This window comes from Phocoena phocoena, chromosome 15, assembly GCF_963924675.1.
Source record: "Phocoena phocoena chromosome 15, mPhoPho1.1, whole genome shotgun sequence".
Lineage (NCBI taxonomy): Eukaryota > Metazoa > Chordata > Mammalia > Artiodactyla > Phocoenidae > Phocoena > Phocoena phocoena.
Window position 1 is genome coordinate 7,090,660 of NC_089233.1, and position 24,133 is coordinate 7,114,792.

The 24,133-nt window shown below is 58.3% G+C and overlaps 2 protein-coding genes across 2 annotated transcripts in view; one reads left to right on the top strand and one right to left on the bottom strand.

The window, feature by feature from the left end:
* The window catches only part of ZAN (zonadhesin), a 34,822-nt gene extending 28,360 nt beyond the window's left edge, over positions 1 to 6,462 (top strand). The window contains 10 exon segments of the mRNA XM_065892360.1: positions 268 to 441; positions 722 to 796; positions 1,288 to 1,441; positions 1,443 to 1,487; positions 1,590 to 1,728; positions 2,239 to 2,379; positions 3,310 to 3,406; positions 3,510 to 3,547; positions 4,762 to 4,853; positions 6,442 to 6,462. Coding sequence (XP_065748432.1) covers positions 268 to 441; positions 722 to 796; positions 1,288 to 1,441; positions 1,443 to 1,487; positions 1,590 to 1,728; positions 2,239 to 2,379; positions 3,310 to 3,406; positions 3,510 to 3,547; positions 4,762 to 4,853; positions 6,442 to 6,462 — 976 coding nt within the window.
* On the bottom strand, positions 6,311 to 22,334 carry EPHB4 (EPH receptor B4). The gene is made up of 17 exons (XM_065892101.1): positions 22,283 to 22,334; positions 19,507 to 19,577; positions 18,949 to 19,236; positions 17,857 to 18,253; positions 16,691 to 16,846; positions 16,175 to 16,507; positions 15,475 to 15,599; positions 14,798 to 14,963; positions 13,184 to 13,286; positions 12,924 to 12,988; positions 12,703 to 12,816; positions 12,326 to 12,573; positions 9,522 to 9,737; positions 9,063 to 9,212; positions 8,446 to 8,639; positions 8,078 to 8,233; positions 6,311 to 6,975 (listed from the first exon to the last, which is right to left on the bottom strand). Exons 1-17 carry the CDS (start codon positions 22,332 to 22,334, stop codon positions 6,846 to 6,848), a joined length of 2,964 nt encoding a protein of 987 aa, XP_065748173.1. The 3' UTR covers positions 6,311 to 6,845.
* Positions 22,335 to 24,133: the final 1,799 nt, after the last annotated feature.

Here is a 24,133-nt window from a genome sequence, read left to right on the forward strand (position 1 = left end):
AGGGCGGATGAGCGACACGGCAGTATCTGTTTACACCCTGCTCACCCCCATATCCTCAGCGGAGGAGGAACCCCGAGGTCAAGGGCTCAGACTGGCCTGATTCTCCTAATCCCATCGTTTCTTTCCCCTCCCACTGACTGTGGGGCACCTGCCCTGTGGATCCCGGTCTGTGCCCGAGCCCTCCCCTCCCCTCCCCCCGCCCCCCAGTTCTTCCTAAGTTCACAGCCATGGTGGGCCTCACCTGGCCCTTCACTATCTCTGCCCCAGGGAGGTACAAGAGGAGGAAGTGAAAGAAGAGGAGGCGTCAGGCTTTCATGTGTCAGAATGCAGCCCGGAGCAGCTGGAGCTCATCGAGCACACACGGGCATGTAGTGTGCTGGTGGACCCCCAGGGCCCCTTCGCTGCCTGCCACCAGCCTGTGGCCCCGGAACCCTTCCTGGAGTGAGTCGGGGACCCAGGACACGTGGGAATGGCCTTTCTCCAGGTCCTGGGGCCTGTTCTCCGATCGGCTCTGTTGGGCACAGTTCTCTCTGTGGCCTTGGTACCTTGTCTCACACACACACACACACACACACACGCACACACACACGCGCACACACACACACACGCACACGCACACACGCACACTGCCTGGTGGGGCTTCCAGGGCCTCTTCTGTGGGGCCGGGTCTCCTTGCCTCCCCCTCTCTGACAGCACCCAACTGTCCCTGCCATCCCCCCAGGCACTGTGTGTCTGATCTGTGTGCCGCCCGGGACCCCAAAGAGCAGGACGAGCGGCGTTGCCAGGTCCTCAGCGGGTACGCCATCATCTGCCAGGAGGTGGGCGCCACCCCGGTCAGCTGGCGGAACCACACCCACTGCGGTGAGGCCCTGACCTTCCCCAGCAGCGGGCTCCTGGCCTCCTCCCCCGCCCCCGGCCATTTCCGCCCTCTGCTCCGCTCTGATCCCCCACCGGTACCCGCACCTTGGTTTCCTGCTTTGCTTCCCCCAGCCCTGAACTTTCCTCTTGTCAACGCCCTCCCGAGCTAACTCCTTCTGTGCCCTCACCCGAAGCCTCAGCCCCGTCACCCTGTCACCCCGTCACCCCGTCCTGCTCCTTCTAGCCGTTGCCCATCCTCGCTCCACCTCATGAGCTGGTGTCACAGACTAAAAGACACGTAAAGCTGGTCCACTCTTCTGGCTCCCCTGCCTCTACCAAGCTCTGTGCTCTGTTGGGTGACCTCGTTGCCCATACGTGGGGGGCCAGCCCCAGCGCAGCCACCTTCTGACTATGACTCTGTCCCCTCAGCCTTGCCGTGTCCAGCCAATACCGTCTATCAGAGCTGTATGACACCCTGCCCAGCCTCCTGTGCCGCCCTGGCAGCTCCCAGGGACTGCAAGGGCCCCTGTGTGGAGGGCTGTGCCAGCCTCCCAGGCTACATCTACAGTGGTGCCCAGAGCCTCCCCCTGGCCCACTGCGGCTGCACCAACAATGGCATCTACTACCAGGTCCGGGCTGGAAGTGGGAGGCCTCGGGAGAGCAGGCAAGGAGAGCCAGACTCTGGAGGTGAACCAGAACCTCACCACCTCCCGCCCCTTCTCCCTCTCCAGCAGGGTGACAGCTTCGTGACCGAGGATTGCTCCCAGCGCTGCACCTGTGCCAGCGCGGGGGTCCTGCTGTGTGAGCCCCTCAGCTGCAGCCCTGGGGAGATATGCACCCTGGGGAACCTCACTCGTGGCTGCTTCCGAGGTGAGCCCGGACCGGCCCTTGACAGCGGGCTGGGGTGGGGGTGAGGGTGGAGGTGTCCCTGGACCGAGGAGCGTCCCTTCCAGTCCTGTGCCTGGGACTCCATCTCATCAGTGTCAGGAAATTCGTGCCATGCGATCCCACTCTGTCTTTTTCGGGAGGGGCAAAGGCACAGGCCCTGCCTTCTCTGAGCCTCTGCTCTCTGCCGGGCACTGTGCTGGGCCCTTTGCCGAGCGTTAGCTTCCCAGGATCTCCTTTAGTCCTTACTCACCACCTGGGGGTACGCACAGCATCCCCACTTTATAGGTAAAGAAAATGGAGTTCAGAGAGGGTAAGCAGTTTCCCCAGAGCTCAGGGAGTGTAGAGCCAGGACTGGAAACCCGGCCAGCAGACCCTGGCGAGTCTCTGTCAGCTGCTGCTTTCTTCCCTGGCGTCCCAGCCCCCAGGCCCCTCTCCCTGGCTGTGGAGAAGCCCCTCTCAGAACCCCCCTCCCAACCCCTTCCATCCTTGCAGACAGCCCGTGCCTACAGAACCCCTGTCAGAATGATGGTCGCTGCCAGGAGCAGGGAACCCACTTCACCTGTGAGTGTGAGTTTGGTTACGGGGGACACCTCTGCACGGAGCCTCGGGCTGTGCCACCCCCCGAAAAGCCAGGCAAGAACTTCATCCCAGCCTGTATCCTCACAGCCTGTATCCTTCATCCCAGGCCGTATCCTCACAGCCTGTATCCCAGCCTGTATCCTTCATCCCAGCCTGTATCCTCACAGCCCCTTCCCCACAAACAATGGCCACAGAATTATCCCATATATATAGTATTAACCTATAATATCTATTATAGATGTATAATAGATAGTATAGTATTAATGTGGTATATTACTATATGAAATATAATAATATAATATGATCCCTACAGATTAGCCGGATCAGTGTCCTTCAAGGATCTCAGAGTCCCTTTGCCCATCTCCTACCCACACACACTCTGGAATCTTCTGTCTGATCCTCAGCTCCCCACTTCTGAGATCTGTATGCCTCACCCTGCTGTTATCCCCCTCCCTTGTGTCCCTCTGAGCCTCCAGTACCTTTTATTGGTATTCTCCATCCCAAACTGTAATTCCTGTGAGCCTCTGGGCCAGCGGTTCTCCAACTTTATCCTCGTGCCTAAGATCGGGGTGGAGCAGGGCTGTCTACCTTGTTCATTCCGGGACTCGTCCCCAGAGATTTGGATCCAGTAGGTCTGGAGGGGGCCCCAGAGATCTGCATTTTTCACACGCTCCCAGGTGACCGATGGAAGTGATGCCTGGGCTACTCTTTGAGAAGCACGGACTGACATAATACCCTGGACTCTAGGGGACCAACTGGATAAACATCCCCTTAGAAGGTTCATGGGAGTTGTGTGTCCAGAAGCAGGAGGGCAGCACCAAGGCCTTGAAACCCCTGGGAGCAGCAGCCTCCTTGAGGGAGAAACAGCCACCCGGGATGTAGGGGATGCAGTCCCTCCAGGGTGGCGGCCGAGGACTGAAAGGGAGTGTCTCTGCCATCCCTTCCTATCCCACATCCCTATTTCTCTTCCCCATGCCCCAGAAGCCTCCAACTTTGCGGTCATCCTCTTGGGATCGCTGGTGCCTGTGCTGGTCATAGTGTCAGCAGTGACCAGAGAATGCATTTCCAGGAAAAGGAGGGGGTGAGTTTCAGGAAAGGGGAAGAGGAGGGGCGGCTGGTAGGGGAGCAAACACGGGGAGCGGGCGCCGACCTTCAAGCTGGTGTCTGTTCCCCACGCCCTCTAGGGAGAAAATGCAGAGCCAGACCAGAGACGAGCTGCCAGGTACCCGTGAGCACCAGCCCCACCGTCCACAGCTTTGGCTCCGCGAAGTCGAGTCTGCTTCTAATACAAGGTTTCCTCGCTTTCTCCTCAGATTTTGCTCCAGATCATGCCTTCAAAGTCGCTCAGTTTTGAGTTGTCCACAGAAGAAGGAGACATAAAATTATTTATTTTTGAGATGTGAATTTGTACATGATTCTGGTAGAGAAAGGCTCTGTGAGGGGGGTCTTGAGGGGAGAAGTAGGAGGGAGACGGGGTGTGAGGGTCTAGGGCTGGGGGCTCCACAGAGCGTCCAGAGGGGAGGGGAACAGAGGTCTGAGGAGGTGAGGGGCTGTCTGTCCCTTAGACAAAGCCACGTGAGGGTGGGCCACCCGCCCTCCGGCTTCGGGGATACAGGAGAAAAGCCTTCACGCCAGGAATCCTTGTTCTTGGCGGACTCGGCCTCAGAGCTCCCCACCGGCAGGTAGTGAAAGGTGATCCTGAGGTTTTACATTTCTAACGATGCGACTAAGGCGCTGGGCAGAGGCTAAGGACCGGGGATGCGGCTTTTTCCAAAGGGTGAACCGGCCGGCCTGTGACCGAAAGGGCCTTGGGGTTCCTATGGTAACTGAGGGTGGAGTCTGAGGGCCGGCTTGGGAGGAGTTTGGAGCTCCATCCTATTAGGAGTGAGCAGCTCACCTCAGCCAAAGGCCAAAGCGCAAACATTCCCACCCTGACCCCTGTGCCTCGTGCCTCTCACCAGGCAGGTCCTGGGGGAAGGGGTGGAACATCCTGCTTGGGCTCTAAGAAAAAGAAGGTTGTCAACTAGGGGTGCTCGGGATGTGGGACCCCCAAGGACAGGGGATGCCAAAACAGGCAGGACCCTGGTTCTAGAAAGGAATCCTTATCCTGTGCTTGTCCTGCAAACGACCCCACAAGCCACCTTCATGTAAGGAAGCAAGACCCACGTTGGCTGGGGAATGGGCTCCATGGGAGGGGTGTCCCTGGCCAGGCCACCCAGCCCCTTAGCTGGGGGGAGCAGCTCACACTCTGGAGCTTGTGACAGGAAGGCTCAGGCATTCTGGAACTGGACTGGCCGTGCTTTAACCTGGGCATCACGGGGCTCCCGGCGGCATGCCTGCCTGCACTGAGCTCCCTTCTCCTGCTCTTTGAGCCTCTGCCTCTCTGTTCTTCATCTATATCCTGCCCCCTTGATCTCGGTTCCTCCCCTCACCCAGCTAAGGTCTCCTTATCTAGCCTGGATGTCTGGCTGGCAGCGAAGGAGGTGGCCTGGACCAGCATCCTCGAGATAGACTTCCTCCTTCAGGAAGTAGGGGGACCCAGACCCCCGCTGTCATCGGCAGGATGGACTCCCACCCACCCCCTTTTAGGGGTACAACACCTGGGCCGTGTCATCGAGGGAGGGGACAGAGGATTCCAGAGTATTATACTCCCAAAGGCAGTTGTAGAGGCAGGAAATTGGGGACAGGATCACTGCCGGAGGCTTCCTGGGCTGGGAGAAGCAGAGATTTTGATTTGGGGTCCTGTACTGACCCCAACACGACAACAGGGGTCAGCTGAGATGCAGAAATGGCAGGGCTGCACCAGCTTGACAAACCTGACCCGGTCCAGGGCTGCCCCTGCAGTTGTCCCCTGGGGCGGGCAGGCTGGGAAACCAAAGATGCTGAGAAAGACTTCAGGGCATTGACCCCCATCCTCATCTCATCTTCCTGTTTGGGAGGGAGAAGTTAGGGGAAGATACTCAGGTGGTTTCCCCTCCCTTCCCAAGAGGCTGGGAGAACCTGCCTGGGCAGCATCTTGAAAGGGGGAATTGTCCTCCCAACCCAGCGCAGCGTCTGTACACGTGTGTGTGTGTGTGTGTGTGTGTGTGTGTGTGTGTGTACTTGTGGGGGGTCCACGTCCTCCACTCCAGCCTCTGCCCCTCCTCCACAGCCAATGCAGACACTCCCCCCACATTGCCTCTAAACCAACCCCAGCTGTCAACATCTGGCCCACATCTGTCTCTTTCATGTGACTGGACCTCCACCCCAGATTCCCCCCTCCCCCCTTCAGGGGGCTGTAGGGCCGGGCTCTGAGCTCAAGGCCTCCCCTGCCTCACAAAGCCCCCTGCCAGGGCTAGGGAACCAGGGCAGGGGAGGGAGGGCAACCCCATCCCGGAGGTGCCCCAGGCTATTGGCAGAGCCATCTGGAGCCGCCGATGACTATCTTCCACTGCCCCCACCCTACCACCTCAAACACACCGTGGGGCTGGGAACCAAGCACCCAGCCCCGTCTCCAGACCTCCGACCCCTCTCAGCCTGGCTCAAAAGCTCCTTCACACCAGTCCCCACCCTCCACAGAAGTCTATTCCCCCACCCACCCCACTCCCAATCATCCCCAGAGCCTGCACACTTTCCATTTTCTTTTATTTATACAAAACAATTGTTTTAAATATAATTTAAGAACCCCTCCAAGCACCAGTGTCTGTCTCTTGTTTCTAACACCACTGCCCCCCACACCCCCTCATGGACACAGCTTAGGGGTACTTGGGGGGGCAGGGAAATGTCGGGTTGTGGCGTGACCAAGGCACTGTTCTGGAAACACACAACGATGGGTCCCTGTTTCAACTTGGGCAAAGGAGGCGATAAACAGGTCCCCTCTAACACAAAAAGTTACAAGGACGGTATAAAAAAAAAAAAAAGGGAAGGAAAAATAAGACCGAAAACAAAAAATAAAACTCAAAAACCTTCAATATGAAGGTAGCAGATGGGGGAGGGGCATTTACAAGGGAAAACCGAATTCGGTGGAGACAGCAGCAAGGTTGGGACATCCAAGTCCAATGATTTTGTCACTGGGCCGTGCCGCCCCTTCCTGCCTCACGATTCGCAGGCTAGTCCCCCCTTCTCTTTGGTCTGCAGGGTCGCTGCCCTTCAAGGTGAGGAGGGGCACCTGGGGGCTCTAATTGGGGATCAGAGGGAGGCCGTGGGGATTGTGCCCAGCCACCCCCGGGATGTTGGCAGATTCTGGGCACTTCTTTTCCTCTGGTCAGACCCAATCCCGAGGGAAGGGCTCCCACACCCTCAGTTTGGGGGTCCCCCGCTTGGGGAGGGTCTGATTTCTACACTCCCATACGGCCGAATCCCCAAATCCCTTCTCTCCAGCTCCCCGCCCCCATGGGTTCAAAGTGCAATCCAGTGGGGCCCGGGGATGGGAGCCTCTTGGGTCCCCACCCGATTCTGCCCCAGGAATAAGGGGAGCGGTGTCCCCAGCGTGGGAGTCCCTGCCGCTCCAGAGCTGGGGGGGCCAGGCGAGGAGGCGCAGGTCAGTACTGGGGCGCTGGTGTCCCCGACCCCCCTGAGGCTCCAGGCTTGGCCTGGGACTTCATGTGCTGGACACTGGCCAGGATTTTTTTCTGATGCCCCGCCAGAGTGACTCCGATTCGGAGCAGGTCCCTGGGGAAGAATGAACGGCAAGGTGAGGCCACTGGGCTCCCGGGCGGGCGGCTCTCCTACCAAAACCCCATCCTCGCCTCAGGACTGTCCGCCAATCAGAATGGCCGGCGGGGAAGGGGGCTGACGTCAATAGTTGCCAGTCAGTTTCCGGAGGATTTAGGAGCCTCCACAGTTCTGCGCAGCCGCAGTAAGGAGCGGGGCTAGGTACCCGCGGGGGTCGAGATGCAGGAGGTGGGGCGGGCTGAGAGAGAGAGAGAGAGAGAGAGAGAGAGAGAGAGAGAGAGAAAGAAAGAAAGCGCTGGGTGGGTGGAGAGGAAGGGGCGGGAGAGGACAAAAACAAACTGCTCCCAGCCCCATCCTGATGCGGGGAGATGGGGATAAGGAAAAAAGAAGAGGTGAGAGAAATGGAGGGCAAGAGCTCGTGTCAGGGAACCCGTGTCAAGGCGAGGCTAGAGCAAGTCAGGGAGGAGATGCCCAGACCTGGTGGGGCAGACTGGCCCGGGACCTGCCTTCCAGGGAGAGGAAGGGCCTCCTGGACCCTCTGTGTCTGGGTTTATATTCCTTCTATTTCTGTGATTCAAACCTGGGGCAAGAAGAGTCGTTGGGAGAGAAATGCAAAGGCAGAAAGGAGGACCAGGGAGAGGCCAGCTAGGGAAAACCAGTATTTGGGAGGCGTTGGAATCATAAAACCATTTAACATTAAAGCTGGAAAGGCTCTCCAAAACCTAGTCCAACCTTCTCCTTTTATGGGTGGGAAAGCATCCAGAGTTGACACGTCGTTAATGTGAGAGCAGGGTCTGGAATGCAGACAGATGCACGAAGATACGTACAGATTGCGAGGTGGGAGTGAGATGGCCCCGGGCTGAGATGGTGCAAGGGGGTGAGGCACGCACAGCTGACCGGGAAGAATCCTGGGGCTCTCAGCCCCTGCAGCTGTTACCGCTTTGGCAGGGGAGGGGCTTGAGAAAACAGAGTTGGCACCAGGAGTTGACCCCAAAGGCCCCTGCTGAAACTGTGGGCCTGATTCTGGTCCCCAGGCACCACCCCTCCTGGCTGCTTGGCCCTCACCACTCCCCCACCTCCGTCTCCTGCCATGACTTACTCAGTGGAGATCTGGCTGACCAGCTCGAAGGAGCCAAACCCAGCGGCTGCAAAACTTTCTTCGTATCTTCCCATCTTGATGGCTCGAAGCCACTCGCCCACAGAGCCAAAAGCTGAGTAGTGAGGCTGCCGCTGATCCAGGAGGGGGTGCGAGGCCCTGGGAGGCAAGGATGGGGAGGACACACTGAGAACCAGCCTGTGTCAGGGTGGGGACGTACAGCCCAGCCCTGGAGAGGTGGACGGGGACCATCCCACATACCACCAAAGGGACGGATACTTCTCAGGGGGAAGCGAGGTTCTCAGGGGGAAACGAGGTTCTCAGGGGATGGCAGAGTGCAGGAAAGAGGGCCCATCCTCTGGGGTCCTCACCCGCCATTCTCGCGGGCCACGATTTTGAGGCTGGCAGGGTTCCGGATCATCTTGTCGAGGGCACTGACCACCTGGGGGAAGCGGGGCCGCGCGTTCCGGTCTTTCTGCCAACAGTCCAGCATAAGCTGATGCAGGGAGGTGGGGCAGTCTGGGGGCGGGGGCAACCGGTAGTCCTGTTCAATGGCATTGATCACCTGGAATGACAGGTAGAAGCACTGGGTGAGGACGTCAGGGAAAACGAGGCTGCCAAAGGACCCCAGGGAAACGGCGACTTAACAGATGCTGGGATGGCTGCTACAGCACCCCCCAGAAGGGCAATTCTGGGGGGTGCTCCTGGCCAGGGCCGAGGCCACTGGCTGTGGCTCAACGTCCCAGAAGCGCTTGAGCTATGATCCAGACATGTAACTTCCCAAGGCTGCCCTCCATCACTGTGTCCTTCTGTGACCAGATAGGCTGTATTGAACTCTTGGATACAGAGATCAGCTCCTCACAGCGCCACCCTCACCACCTCAAGGACCAAGCAGTGATGAGCTCTCCGAGAACCAACCCCCCGCCCCCACCACCGCCCCATATCCCAAGAGAGAGGACGTTCCAGGAAAGCTTGGTAGGACACTTACATCCTGATTGCTCATATCCCAGTATGGCCGTTCCCCAAATGACATGACCTCCCACATCACAATCCCATAGCTCCAGGCATCACTGGCAGATGTGAACTTCCGGAACGCAATGGCCTCAGGGGCTGTCCATCGGATGGGAATCTTTCCTCCCTAAAGATGGGGGAGGAAAAGGTGAGCTGAGGGACTCACAGGACTCAGGCATTCTGCCCCCCACCTTTGCGTTTCCCCCAGCTCAGGCCTCCTTTCTTTCTGGGACCCAAACACCCAGCTCCCCGACTCTTCTTTTCCTAGACACCCAGTAGCCAGGTTCCTTAAGCTGCCCCCCTCTGCCCCCACAAGGTCTACTCTTACATCCTGTCTTGGACCAGAGCTGTCAAGCCCTCAGCCTCCCAACTTTCCAACCTGCCCTGCTCACCTGGCCCTAAGAACCTAGTCCATATGCCTGTGCCCCAGCCTCACCAGAGAGCTCGTGTAGGTGGGATCAGAAGAGTTCTCCTCCAGGAATCGGGAGAGGCCAAAGTCTGAAACCTTGCAGACGAGGTTGCTGTTGACCAAGATGTTGCGGGCAGCCAGGTCTCGGTGGACGTAGCTCATCTCAGCAAGGTACCGCATGCCCGAAGCGATGCCCCGTAACATGCCCACGAGCTGGATGACGGTGAACTGGCCGTCGTTCAGCTGGAGATGGACATGGCGGGGGCGTGGTTCGGACAGCTCCCCCACCGCTCCCCCTTCCTTCCATGTTCTAAACAGTATTTGTCCCTCCCAGACCCAACTCACAGACCCACCTGTAGGACTGGCCTGCTGACATCCCAGGTAAACCACCCCCTTTCTTTAAAAAAAAAAAAAAAAAAAGTATTTTTATTTATTTTCTTATTTTTAAATTTTATTATTTGAAATCTATAGACGGTTTATTTTATTTTATTTTTTGGTCGTGCATGCGGGATCTTAGTTCCCCGACCAGGTATCGAACCCGGGCTCCCTGCATTGGGAGTGCGGAGTCTTAACCACTGGACCACCAGGGAAGTCCCTCCCTCCTTTCTTTTACCCTGAGTTCTCTCAGCTCTTACTATGGTATCGTGACACAATGCTTGTAATTGTCCCACTTTCAAATATTTGCTTTCAGTCTCTCATAATTAGATTATAAGGAGACATTTTAAGATTTTCTTCCTTTTAACCTAGTATAGTGCTTTACGTCCAGGAAATACTCAACAGATGCCTTTGATCTATGTTCTCTTTATTTGACAGCAACAGAGCGCTGACAGTTACGAGCGTGCTCTGAAGCCGTCCTTCGACAGGCGGAGATGCGTGCGTTGGTGCTGAACCTGCCACAGTCTCGCTCAGCCCTCTTGGACCAACAGTATGCAGGATGCAAGAGCACAGTGAGGAACTGGGTGTGATCAGTGACCACGGCACCAAAACCAAGGTCTAAAGCCCGACCTTGAGCTTTATAGAGTTGCCTCTCACAGGGTAAGCCAACCAGTCATGGACAGTTAACTCAGCCCACCTTCTGGGTTCAGCTAGCACGCAGGGGACCCTCGGCAGCCCTCCAGGGCCAGCAACACAGAGTTCAGAAACCGAATTCTGAATCCATCCTCCAAGCCTGTACCCACCCCACGCCTCACATCTCAGCTGGTGGACTCACTTCCAGACGCTCAGGGTAGAGACCTCGGAGTCTCCCGCATCCATGGCTTACAATCCATCAGCAAGTTCTGCTGACTGTGCCTCCAAAACGCACCCCAAACCAACCACTTCTGCGCATTCACTACAGCCCCCATGGCCTGAATGATGCCAGTGTTCTCATCGGCTCCTATCCCCCAGTATCCGTCAGAGGGATCTCCTTAAATCACCTCCCTCTCCTGCTGAAAAGCTTCCCCTCAGACTTCTAATCACATCCAAATTTCTAAGGTCACGAGGCCCAGCCGCCAACCGCAACGTGATCCACTATCACTCCTCTGCTGACCTGGTTCAGCTTCACCAGCCTTTCTGCTTCTTCAACAGGCTGGGATTCCGCCCACCCTGGGTTGCTACTCTCTGCCCCCGACACGCTTCCCCCCATCTTCTCATGGCTGGCTTTCTCATCTACCCAAACGTCATCTCTTCTAAGATAGACCCCCTTCCCTTTCCTGCAACTGGACAATGGAACAGACTCCCGTATCCACAAGGGAGGGTCAGACCATTCTGGCAGTGCTCCAGGGTCTGTCTCAGCATCCCTCGTGTTGGCAGCCGGGTAGCCTGTGTCTCCTGATGCGGTGCCACGGGAAGTACACGGCTCCCCCTGATGGAGGCTGGCCACAGACGTTTAATTTTGAACTTAGTACAACATTAATAGACATTGCTTCCCTTACAGGAAACACAGAGAAACAAGCTAGATGACCCCACAAGGAAGAATCCGATAAATCCCGAAGATAAGACATTCAAGTGGACAAGTGGCCCAGCCCTTCAGTGTATCGGAACCCCAACAAGGGACTGTCCTGGATGTAGAAAAGGCTCAAAACAATAACCACAGGTGCAATGCTTGATCCTGAACTGGATGCTGGGACATTTTGGGGACAACTAGAGAAATATGAGTATCAAGTTGGCATTAGGTGATACCAAGGAATTGTTGTAATTCTGTTAAACGCAATGTTACTTTGTTATGTAGAAAAACGTTTTGGGGACTTCCCTGGTGGTCCAGTGGTTAAGACGCCGCACTTCCACCGCAGGGGGAGCGGCTTCAACCCCGGGTCAGGGAAATTCCGCACGCCGCGTGAAGCGGCCAAAAAAAATAAAATTTGGTTTTTTACAGAAGATGCATAGGAAAGTTAAAAAAATAATAAAATTCATACAATTTTGTTAAGGTAGCAAAAATGAGCTCTTCTCTCTCATTTCTATGATCCTGTTTAATATTTTTCACATCTGAAATCATGTTTACTTTTTGTAAAACCTTGTTTGTACTTGTTAATCTTCAGTCTCCCCCATTACGCCACCAACTCTCCAAGAGCAGAGATGTTCACGGCTCTATCCCCCGAGGCCCAGTACAGTGGCTGGTACACAACGAGGCGCTCAGTAAATATCTGTCACGAGGACAGATGACAACCCCTCCATATCCCAGGGTCAGCCGGCCCCACAGGGAGACCAATCCCAGGACTCAACCTTCCCTGGTGGAGAATGAAGGGTAGAGGGGCAGTGATGCAGGACCCACTGTCTGTCCCGGGTTCTGAGCTCCTTGGTTGCACTGCGGGAGCACAGGGTGGATGCGGAAGGCTGGGAGCAGGGGGTCTCACCCTCAGGAAGGAGTCCAGGGCGCCGTTCTCCATGAACTCGGTGAGAATCATGACGGGCACGCTGTTGGTGACCACGCCCTCCAGGCGGATGATGTTGGGGTGCTCGAACTGGCCCATGATGGAGGCCTCGCTCAGGAACTCCCGCCGCTGCCGCTCCGTGTAGCCGCCCTTCAGGGTCTTGATGGCCACACAGCTCTCCTTCTTCCCTGGGGCCTTCAGCCGCCCCCGGCACACCTCCCCAAACTCGCCTTCAGGAAGGAGGCCGAGGGTCAGCTCTCCTGTCCCGCCCCCCCCACCGCCCCAACCCCAGGTCTGGCCCTGCAGTCCCTCTCCCCACCCCTCCCCCCTACCGGGGCACCCAGGCATCTTCCTCTCACCTGCACCAATCACCTCTTCAATCTTGACATAGGAGACATCGATCTCTTTGGCAAACTCCCTCACAGCCTCATTAGGGTCTTCGTAAGTGAAGGGGTCAATGTAGACCTTAGTACCTGAGGAATCATGCAGGGCTTGTCAGCCACCACTGCATTCAGATGCCCTGGTCCCTGGCTCACAGCTCTCACCCCAGCCCTATCTCCTCCAGGATGGGCCTACCCACCGTGCCCAATGAGATACTGTCCGTGTTTGTCTGAGTATTCAGCTTCTCTCCCATTGCTCTGCTTCCTGTAGCCGATGGGAAAGAAGAGGTAAACTGAGTCACGCGTCTCGATGTTTCCAGAGGGGATGGATGGGAATCAGAGAAGGTTCCAGGTGAAAACAGGCTCCCAGGACATCGGGGGTGGCTTGCCCTGGAGCAGGAGGGCAGGTGGCCAGCTACACGGGGCTTTGCAGGGTTCTCCAGGTGCCCAGAGCCCTCACCTGAGGCAAAGGACAGCGATGACGACGACCACGAGGACCAGCACCGCGCCCACGACCGCCGTGCCAGCAATCAGGGCCAGCTGCTCCCGCCAGCTCTCGTTCTCTGGAGAAGAACTGGTGATCAGGGGGACCCGGCGGGCCCGTGGGCTCCACTCAAGTCCCTCAGGGCAAGCAAAGAAGTTCCCCAGCCTTGGTGGGTTTGATTTTGTTCTGTTATAAATACTGGAAACCACAAAAAGTTCCACTAGAACAGAAGGTTCCAAAGGCTAAAAATGAAAAGGTTCGTAGCCAAAAAGTGGAAACAACCCAAATGTCCATCAACGGATGAATGGATAGATAAAATGTGCCACAGCCATTCAATGGAGTATTTCTCAGCCACGAGACGGAATGAAGCCCTGATATGTTCTACAGCACGGATGAACCCTGAAAACATCATGCCACGTAAAAGAAGCCAGTCCCAAAAGACCGTATCGTATGCCTGCATTTGTATGAAAGGTCCAGAACAGGCAAACTACAGACACAAAAAGTAGACTAGGCTTCCCTGTGGCGCAGTGGTTGAGAGTCCGCCTGCCGATGCAGGGGACACGGGTTCGTGCCCCGGTCCGGGAAGATTCCATGTGCTGTGGAGCGGCTGGGCCCGTGAGCCGTGGCCGCTAAGCCTGCGCGTCCGGAGCCTGTGCTCCGCAACGGGAGAGGCCACAGCAGTGAGAGGCCCGCGTACCGCCAAAAAAAAAAAGTAGACTAGTGTTTGCCAGGGGCTGGGAGGTAATGGAGGAGTTATGAGCATCTCTTTTTTGAGGTGCTGAAATGATCTAAAATTAATTGCGGTGATGGTTGCACAACTCTGTGAACATGTTATAAGTCAATGAATTATTTATACATTTTATTTTATTTTATTTTAAAATTTATTTATTTATTTATTTTTATTTTTGGCTGTGTTGGGTCTCTGTTTCTGTGCGAGGGCTTTCTCTAGTTGTGGCAAGCGGGGGCCACTCTTCCTCGCGGTGCGCGGGCCTCTCACTATCCCAGCCTCTCTCGTTGCGGAGCACAGGCTCCAGACGCGCAGGCTCAGTAGTTGTGGCTCACGAGCCTAGTTGCTCTGCGGCATGTGGGATCCTCCCAGACCAGGACTCGAACCCGTGTCCCCTGCATTGGCAGGCAGATTCTCAACCACTGCGCCACCAGGGGAGCCCATAAATTATACATTTTAAATGGGTGAATCATGGTGTATGAGTCATATCTCAATAAAATGGTTAAAAAAATTCAAAGGTTTAGAAAACCACTGGGCCAGCATACAAAATCTATCATAGTGTCTCCTCAGTTAATCCTTGGAGCCCTGTGAGAGAGGCCTCAAATTTCCATTTTTTTGGATGAGAGAGCTGGGGCTCAGGGGTCAAGTTTTTGCTAAAGGTCACATAGCTGGAGAGCCGCTGAGCTGGCCTTCACACCCAGCTGTTGCTTTTGGTTTCTACATCTTATCCCCAGGCCAAAATGCATCGTGGTTGAGAGAAAGAGAAGCATGGGCTGTGGCTTTGGGGGTCCTGAGGGCAGAGCCAAGGCTTCCCGCCTGGTCAGATCAGCCAACTCCACCCGCATCCGGCTCCCCGGGCTCACCGTCCAGCTGGGTCTGGCTGTGGTGCTCCTGGCCGAAGGGCCCGTAGCCAGCCTCGGAGCGTGCCCGCACCTGGACCAGGTAGCTGGCTCCCCGCTTCAGTCCCCGCAGCTCTGCCCGGTTCTCCGATGTCTTCAGGAACCGCACACTGCTGGGGCCCTCTGCGCCCTGTTCAGGAGAGGGGACTGGCCGTGAGCCAGGGCCCCCAGATTCCACTGCTCTTTCTGCCTCCCCCCGCCCTGGGCCTGCATCCCTCGCATCTCTGTCCTGCTGAGTGGCAGGTGCGGCCTTTGTGCTCACTTATGTATGCACTGTGCCTTGTGTTTTGCATTAATTATATCATTTAATCCTTGTAGCGCTTCTGTGGGATAGGTTCCATTATCCTAAGCATTTTTGGGGGGTGGGGGGGCCTCGCCGCGTGGCATGCGGGATCTTAGTTCCCCGACCAGGGATCGAACCCATGCCCCCTGCAGTGGAAGCACAGAGTCTTAACCACTGGACTGCCAGGGAAGTCCTATCCTAAGCATTTTACAATGAGGATATTAAGCTCAGAGAGGCCAACGGGGTTGACACAAGGTCACTTGGCTAGTACGTGGCAGAGGGCTGCAATTCAGGCGTCCTGGTCCCTGGAGCGGGTCCCACTGCCCACCCCCACCCCTGGGGCGGGGCCTGGTCTCACCTTCTCGTGATACTTGACCTCGTAGTCCAGCACTGCCCCGCTGGGTGCCCGGGGAACAGCCCATGCCAGGCTCAAGCTGCTGGGTGACGACCGAGTCACCCTGATGTCGGACACTGGGGGCGGCACTGCAAGAGACAGACGCCTTGGGGCCCTTGATCGTGGCAGGTCTGTCTCTCATCTTTCCCAGCTCCTCCTCTACTGGCCACACTTGTCTCGGTCCCCCAGCTGTTTCTGGAATTCCTGTGGCTCTCTCTGCCCCGTCCTGAACTCTCCAGTCCACCTCTGCATCTTTTTTTTTTTTTTTTTTGCGGTATGCGGGCCTCTCACTGTTGTGGCCTCTCCCGCTGCGGAGCACAGGCTCCGGACGCGCAGGCCCAGCGGCCATGGCTCACGGGCCCAGCCACTCCGCTGCATGTGGGATCCTCCCGGACCGGGACACGAACCCGCGTCCCCTGCATCGGCAGGCGGACTCTCAACCACTGTGCCACCAGGGAAGCCCCACCTTTGCATCTTTTTAATTCTCTTTCTGCCTCTTGCCCCAGAGGCCTTGACCCGCTATATTTCCTGGGGATCCCACTCCCCAGCTGCTGCCTTTTCCCCCTCAGGCCTTTAGACTGTCCATATCCCTCGCGAGCCTTTCCCACCAACGCCTCTCCCATCCGACCACAGGCTGCCCCCTGCCCCCAGCCCCCAGTCTCACCCTCACGGTCAGTGGTGACATTCACAGCCTCAAATGGAACTGGCCCGCTGGCTAAGGAGGACACCCCGTTCACGGCGGTGACCTCGAAGGTATAGGTGAAGTCAGGACGCAACCCACGAATGGCCACCCAGGGCTCCATCAGGTCCCGGGGGCCGGGGTCGAAGGTCAGGTCTCCCCCGCAGGGCGTGCAGGAGCCGCCGGGGCGGCACTCCCGGCACCGGAGCGCATAGGTGAGGTCCTCTCGGCCTCCCGACTCGAGGGGGGCACTCCATTCCAGGCGCAGGGAAGAGCCGTTCAGGCGGGGAACCACGCTTCTCGGGGCGGACGGAGGGGCTGCGGGAGACCAGGACGTCAGGCAGAAGCTGAGCAGACGGGCAGGGGACGGGCAGTGGGACAGACAGGCAGCCACACTGACGTCTTGTCTTGGCCGGGCACCAGGCCAGGGTCAAGAGGAGGAAGGTGTGGGAGGATGGGACTGGGGTCGGGGGTCCACCCCAGGGGTCACTGGCCACTTACTGGTACAGGGTGCACCTCGGGGGTCTGTGCGGGCCCTGAAGTACCCGATGCGACACTGGCAGACGGGCGAGCCAATGGTGTTGGAGTGGCTGTTGGCTGGGCACGGCTGGCAGGACCCCTCCCCAGACAGGGGCTTGAAGGTGCCCTGAGCACAGGCTGCGAGAAAGCGTCCATCAGAAACTTGCACCAGAGATATTCAGCAGTGGGGTGGGGGGGGGATGGGGACCAAAAAAAGGACATTCGGCAGCTATTAAAGTTGCATGAGGTGCAAAAGGGAGAACAGGGAGGGAGAAGCTCAGAAACCGCACCTCTAAGAGAAGACCTCCCTCCAGACCAGGGGTCTGAACCCTGACGTGTACCCCCAGCCACTCCACGGCAGCCTGGTGAAACCCAGACCCCTGCTCCGAGGAATTTTGAATGCACACCACAAAATACAGATTACCAAGAAAACCAAATAACTAAAAATACAGTGATCAAAACATGAAGAAACTTTGCAACACAGCAACGTGTGTTTCTGTACTAACAAGGTACAGCAGCAAGGCTGACAGGCGAGGAAATACTGAAGTCACCATGAGCGAAAAACATTTTGCCAGTCTTGCGTCATCTCTAATGGGCTGTGAAAACACCCAGGATTTGAATGGGGCCCAAGTCTCAGGTCCTGCTCGACCGCTGGGCTGTGGCTGACTCTCCGTAAGAGGAGTGGCCAATTTCAGGTAAAGATGAGTGCAAAGAAATGGTCATTTTTTTTCCCTTCCACCAAAGTTCACAGATTCCCCTACATTCTATCTACAAAACCCAGGTTAAGAAACTCTGCTCTGGAGAAAAGGCTACGTGAGAATTCAATATCAGTAAATTAGACGAAACCATAACGAAAAAGACTACAGACCGTGAAGCCTTTGTCCTCTGAGTCCAATAAGGTCCCCCAGCCCTGAGGACAGTCCCACAGCCCAGAAAGGAACTGGACATAGATAGAAGGATGAGTGTGGAAATGATGGAGAGCTCAGAACTGTGCTGGGGGCCCTGAAAACACACCCTCCAGTAACTGAGTGCCCAGGAGAATAAAGAACTTTTAAAATGGAAATTTAAGAAGTGGATCCAAGAGCAGGGTACCAGCCAGGCCTCCTGCAGACATGGGCAAGCTTTGTGGGGGAAGTGCTGGCCCTCACCTCGGCACCTGGTATTCCCCTCGGCAGCCTCAAACCCTGGAGCACAGCTGCAGCCCGTGACCGGCTGCTCAGCCCACTGGCCATCCTCCCGGCAGTAGAGGCTCGGGCTGGGGCCAGGGGCAGGCACGGCATCGGCCACGCAGCTCCCCGCCACGGGCACCACCAGCTCACGAGGCACGGTCTCCGGGAAGCAGGTGAGGTTCACGGTCAGCTGGGCGCACTTCTTATAGAAGAGGTGCAGGGACAGCAGGGCCATGCAGGCGCCCTGGTCCTGGAAGGCCAGATAGAAGCCGGCCTTGGTGAGCGGGCCCAGACGCAGCGTCTTGACGTTCACCTTCCCGGTGGCCTCGGCCCCGGGGCGCTTCCGGGTCAGATGCTCAGCAGCAACTGTGTCCACCTGCCAGGTTGGGGAAGAGACTCACTGCCGCTGTCCCCCGCTCCCCCAGGACCCCGCTGGACTGTCTTCTTCCCAGCTCACCCTCTCCCTGACCTGCCTGGCTCGTGTTCCAGAACCTTCTCTCCACCGTTCCCAACGTACGCTTTCTTGCAGGCCCCAACATTGTCCGTTAACACCCGCCGAGCTCCTATGGTGCATCCAGCCACTGTCCCGCACCCCCTTTCTGTGCATTCACTCATCCTACAGACACTTATCAACAGCCACGCTGTACCAGGCCCTGGACTCCACGCCAAGGAGCCAGAGATGAAGGCAACGCTGATGAGCTAATGATAAATTAAAAGTGTGATGAGTGCTACGGCAGGCGGGACCCCAGGGCAGGGCACACGAGCAAAGGCGTCCCGGGGGGCACCTCGGAGCTGAAGTTACAAGGCGAGGAGCTGGGCGGGAGAGGCAGAGAGAAGGCATTCTAGGGTGAGGCATAAGCTGGTGCAAAGGCAGGGGGGCTGTAAAGGGGCGAAGTGTACTCAGAGAATGGGGAAGCGTAGGGGGGCCCCAGCACACGGGGTAGAGCGGCTGTTCCACCTAGCGGGCCACCCTCTTCCCTCCTCAGACCCGGGCCTCTTGCTTCTCGCCCCCGGCACCTCTAGACCACAGGCCGGCCCCAGACCCCACCTTGGCCTGGGGCACCTGGCTACCTTGATGTAGGGGTTCTCCATCCAGGCTGGCGTGTGGGCCGTGGCCGTGTCCGCGTCGCTCTCAAAGTAGAAGACGGTGAAGGTCTCCTTGCAGGAGCGGCCAGCCCGCGGCAGGGAGAGGCACTCCAGCATGGTGAAGCGCAGCGTGGCATACACGTGCACGGCGCCCCGGCGGGGCACCCAGCCCGTGCGCAGCCAGTGGGCCAGGCCCGGGGCCCGCTGCACGTCACACACCTCGTAGGTCCGAACACTGTGCTGTTCCTCATCCAGGCCGCTCAGCTCCTCCCACTGCGGGGAGAAGGGAGCTCAGCCTGGGGGCTGCTAAGCGGGTGGGTGAAGGTCAGTGCCGTAACGCCATGAGGGGCTGGGGGGACCCCTGGAGAGCAAGGGCTCAGAGGATACCTGCTTCGGCTGCTGCGATGGCTGTGTGTGTGTGTGTGTGTGTGTGTGTGTGTGTGTGTGTGTGTGTGTGTGTGTGTGTGTGTGTGTGTGTGGCCTGGGAAGCAGGAGCACAGGTGGACCCCCTGCCTTGGTTTCTCTCCAAGCCCCAGCTCTTACCTGTCCCTCCACCTGAGGGAATGTCACCCACTTCAGATCGGCAGTTTCCAGTTTTGTGTTCAGTAGGGTCTCTACGACAGACAGACAGACAGACAGAGTCAGTGAGCGCTTGGGAGAGACACCAGGAAGCCCAGACCCCTGGGAGCTGAGACAGACAGGCCGAGGAGGGGAGCGAGCCCTGCCCTCTGCCCCCCCCCCCCCCCCCCCAGCAAGCCCAGATTCCCAGCCTCTTTTCTGAGTGCCAGCCCCGCCCCTGACAGCTGACAGGCACGGAGCTGACCTTCGGGACTCCCAGATCTAGGCCTCTGTGAACTGCTGTGCCCCAAAGGAGAAGGGGGGACACAGATGCTGAAAGGGGAAAAAGGCAAACAGCTCAGAAAGGGCTAAGCTAGAGCCCAGACCTGACCCTGACCCCGAGGTGGGATACAGGGACACCCCTCCCACCAGGGCCTGCCTCAGCCTCTGCAGTCCGTTCCCAAATCCGTTCCCAAATCCAAAGGACGTGCTGCCTCCATCCCCACCCCCCTTCAGACCAAACATCCCAGCCTTTCAGATCCTTGAAGGTGGTGCTGACCTCCTGAGGCCCAGCCCTGACCCCCCATTCCCTCCCCACCAGCTAGCTGCCCTCGGAGGAGGAAGTGCTGGAGGCCAGGACGCTTGGGTTCCTGCCCTTGGCCCCTGTGTACAGAGGCCTCACATCTGGATTTGGTTATGGGAAGGAAAAGGGGAAGAGATTTTAGGGGTGTGTGTATGGGGGGGTGAGCACACCTGGCTCTGCTCCGGCCTCTCTCTGGGGAGGAGAGGGGCGCGGCTCTGGCGGAAGGTGGGGATTAGGAGAAACTGCACAGCCGCCCCCCGCCCCCAGCTGAGGAGGGGGGGAAGGAGGGTAGGGGAATCCCCTCGGAGATTTGTGGGTGGGGTGCTACAGGCCTGCCCTGGGAGGAGCCGAGAGGGGGCCCCCAGGGGAGCCAGCAGTACACCTGGGACCAGGGCCCCCCTCCCTGGTGGGAGCTGCAGGAGAGAAGGGAAGGCTGGTGGGCAGGCAGCCTCCTCCCAGGGACCAGGTGATGTCCACGGAGAGCAAGGGGTCAGGCGGGACGCCGGCCAGGCAGCTGGGGGTGAGGCCTGGGCCCCCATGGATGGCGGGAGACAGCCCAGCACGCTGGGGACAGGATGCCCGGGTTCTGGGAAGGGGGCGGATAGAGGCTGCCGTCTCCACCCTCCATTGTTCCAGACTGGATAGTGTTTTCCTGTCTCCAATTTATACACTGTCTCTGTTTCAGGCTGTCCCGGGCACTCTGAGCGGCTCACTTTCTCTCACCCTCTCTCTTTGATCTGTCACTTCTTTTGCCTCCCACCTCTCTCTCCCGCTCTCCATCCACCTCCATTTCTCTTTCTGACTGTCACTCTGCTTTCTGTCTCCCACCTTTCACCATCCCTGGGGCACAGAGCCTTGGATAAAAGACTGAACTCTTGTCTCAGTCTCCTCATCTGTAAAATGGGAGCAACAATACATCCCACCTACAGGGTTGTTGGAACCATGAAAACATAAAGCACTCAGCATGGGCCTCGGGCCCGGAAAGCACTGAGGTAATAGAAATTAGAAGTTACTCCCTGTTCCTCTTTGCATCTTTCTTTCTCTCTCACCACACATCATCCCAATGGGTTTTCTCCCTGCTTTACTTTCCCCTCTCTCCCACAGTTCTTTCCCCATCTTTCCCCGTGCCCAGCGAGTCTCTCCTCTTCCCCCACACCCAGCCTTTGATCCCCAGCCCAGAGCAGCACTGCCCAGCCTGGGGGAGAGGGGTTTCTAACTGCCTTTGATTCCTTCTCCTCAGTAGCCCCCCATGGCCCACTCCCCAGAGACCCCTTTGATTCCAGGCAGTGAAGGAGGCGAAGGAGGCAGCTCATTGAAAGGAGATTAGGGCCATGGGAGGAGGGTTTACAGAGCTCTTGGCTCCCCCTCTAGGGGTTGGGGGGAGGGCAGAGACTCATGGATAAAGTAACATTTTGGCTGGGGTGGGGGGATGCAGAAAAATTAGAAGTTTAAGAGAGACAAGTAGACAGCAGTTAAGCTGAGTTCAGGGGACACGAGGGCTGTGTAGGTCAGTTTCTGCCGGCCTAGGGTTAGAGGAAAGGACTCTGGTGGGACTGGGGCAGGGTCTAGACTGCATTTAAAGGGCTGGGGTGCAGCTTGGGGAAACCAGGGAAGGGGCCTCCCTGGCGCAGGGGCCGTGGCTTTGGGAGAGATTTGGAGGTTTGGAGTGTGAGTGCAGAAGGTGGCCATCCCCACGGCGGTGTGTGGAACTGTAGGGTCAAGGTGTGAATGCTCCGGAATGGGGGGGCGGGGGTAGTTTTATGGGCTAGCACAAAGTTCTGCCTTGTCTTCTTGTTCCTCCAGAAATGTTTCCTCTTGTTTGGCAGAGGTGGGAGGAGGGGACAGAAACTTTGGAGAGAGTTTTGAAGATTGGAGTAGAAAAGTGGAGAGAAAAGGAAAGGCTGCCAAGGGCGTCTGGAGTCAGGAGTAAGAGTGTGGGGAGCCGGGACCGGGGCATGTCCCGGGACAGAGCTCGCCTCCATCTCTTTCCCAAACAAAAGAAAACTCCACTCCCCGCTGGGCCGCCTCCTCCCCGCCCCCCTCCCGGGCTAGCACTATTGGTCCGGAGTGTTCGCTGTTGGGGTGCCGGGTTTGGGGGAGACAGATGTCGGTCCTTCCACCCCGAGGCCCATCTTCGGGGGGCCCCAGAAGTGGCGGGGTGACTCCAAGGAAACTCACCTTCTAAAGCGGCTACAAGCGAAGCCCAGCAGAGCAGAGCCCGGAGCTCCATGGCGCCGCCTCACTCTGGTTGGATCCGATCCGAGTTTGGGGGGCGCTAGCCCCCCCAGGTCTAACCCCCCCCCCGAGCGGGTGGACGTCGACTCCCCGCGCTGAACTCGGTCCGGGCCCTCAGCGCGGGCCCATGCGGGCGCGCCGGGCACCCGGTGGCGGCGCCCAGGTGTGGCCCCGCGTCCCAGCCGCGCGCGCAGACGGGAGGGCGGGGGCGTCCTGGCAGCGGCCGCGCCGGGCGCGAGCAGAGCAAGACGTGGCTGGAGTCGGGGTCCCTCCGGGGCCTCGGGGTCCCGCCCCGGGTGGCTGGGGGTGGGCCGGCCGCTCGCGCTCTCCCCCCCTCCCTGGAGTGCCGCTGCTCGCGCCGCCGGGCTGAGTGCGCTCCGCGCCGGCAGGGAGGGTGGGAGCGGAGCGGGGACGGGAGCGGGAGGGAGGGGACTGCGGCGCGGGGCCGAGCAGGCTGGGCTGGGCCGGGCGGCGCCTGGCCGGGGAGGGAGGGGCGCGCGGGGGGCGGGGGGGAGTTACCCCCCAGCCCGGGCGAGGCGAGGGGGCCGGGGCGTGCTGATTGGAGCGCGCGCTGCTGAATAATTCATGAGGGAAGCGGAGCGGGGCGTCGAGCTGAGCAGGTCGGGAAGTTGGGAGAAAGTTTGGAGAAGGGGGAGGGGCGGCGGCTGCGGAGCCCGGGGACCGCCCAGACCTGCCCAGTGGCCGTGCGCCCCTGATCCGGACCGCGCGTGTCGGGGCCGGAGCCCAGGAAACCCCGGGTCAGGTCCGAGCCCGGCAGACACCAGGGAGCAGAGAAGAAGCACACGCCGCAGCATGGAGGGCCGCACGCTCGAAGCCCTATCCGATCTTCCTGCGGACTTCGGATTCCCACCACCCCCTGATTGGCGCAGGGGACCGTGTTTGGGGGAAAGTTTTAAAGATGGAGGGTGGCCCAGCGGGCCCCAAGGCAGAGGTCTCAGCTTAGATACGCCTGGAGCGAACGTTCACACAATCATTCAACAAACATTAAGTATTGGGGACCTACTGTGCGCGCAACGCAGCGCTGAAAAATGTGCGGAGGAAGAGGGGCACCTGGGTTGAGATGGGGAGTGTAGAAAATCGAGGAAGCAAGGGTAAGTAAAAGGTAGTTGCGTCCGAGAGAGTGAGGGGCCCAGACGGATTCCCAGATCATGGTCCTCACTCTCACCGTCGCGATTAGGAGGGCTCCGCGACACCCTCAGTCCTGACCCCTGGGGCTCGGGCCGGGGCTGCTGCTGTCTGTCTTTCCTAAGGCTGTTTCCTGTCGGGCTCCTGGGGGCCCTCGGCATGGCTGGGAGGGCCTTTCCTCTCGTCGCCGTCCACCCCCTACCAAATCTCATCAGTTAGAGGGGAGGGTCCAGGAAAGCAGCTCCTCCCAGAAGAGCTGGAAGGAAAGAGCTTAGACTCAGAAGGTATTTAAGGGGGGCCGAGTACAGAGGAGCTGAGCAGTCGAGAGAGGGAAAGAGGAGTCCTTGGTGCTTGGGGGGTTGCCAAGCCCCTCTAACCCACAGCGAGGACAGCCAGGCCTGCAGTGACCTCTTGTCCCAGCGCACTTATCTTGCTGCCACAAGTGGTGCTCCCCACACCCTTGCCCTTCCTCCTAGCCCTGCCTGGGTCCTGCTCCGGGGTGGGGGTGGGGGGTCACAGGGGGCAGGAAACAGCCAGCTTGGCTGGAGCCAGGCAGACCAGGCCAGGGCTGGGAATTCCCTCCTCCCTCCCCGATCCAAGCCCAGTATCCCTTGTTCAGTTTCTCCTCCAGGCTATCCATCTCCTGCG

Bases quoted from the DNA above. Each gene is read 5' to 3' on its own strand.
- EPHB4 (XM_065892101.1), bottom strand. From the start codon at position 22,334: ATGGAGCTCCGGGCTCTGCTCTGCTGGGCTTCGCTTGTAGCCGCTTTA. The intron at 14,964-15,474 runs GTGAGACCAGGC...TCTCCTGAACAG, and splicing joins AGGTCAAGTATCACGAGAAG to GGCGCAGAGGGCCCCAGCAG. The intron at 8,234-8,445 runs GTGAGGACCCCA...CTTGCCTCCCAG, and splicing joins GTGGCCCGCGAGAATGGCGG to GGCCTCGCACCCCCTCCTGG.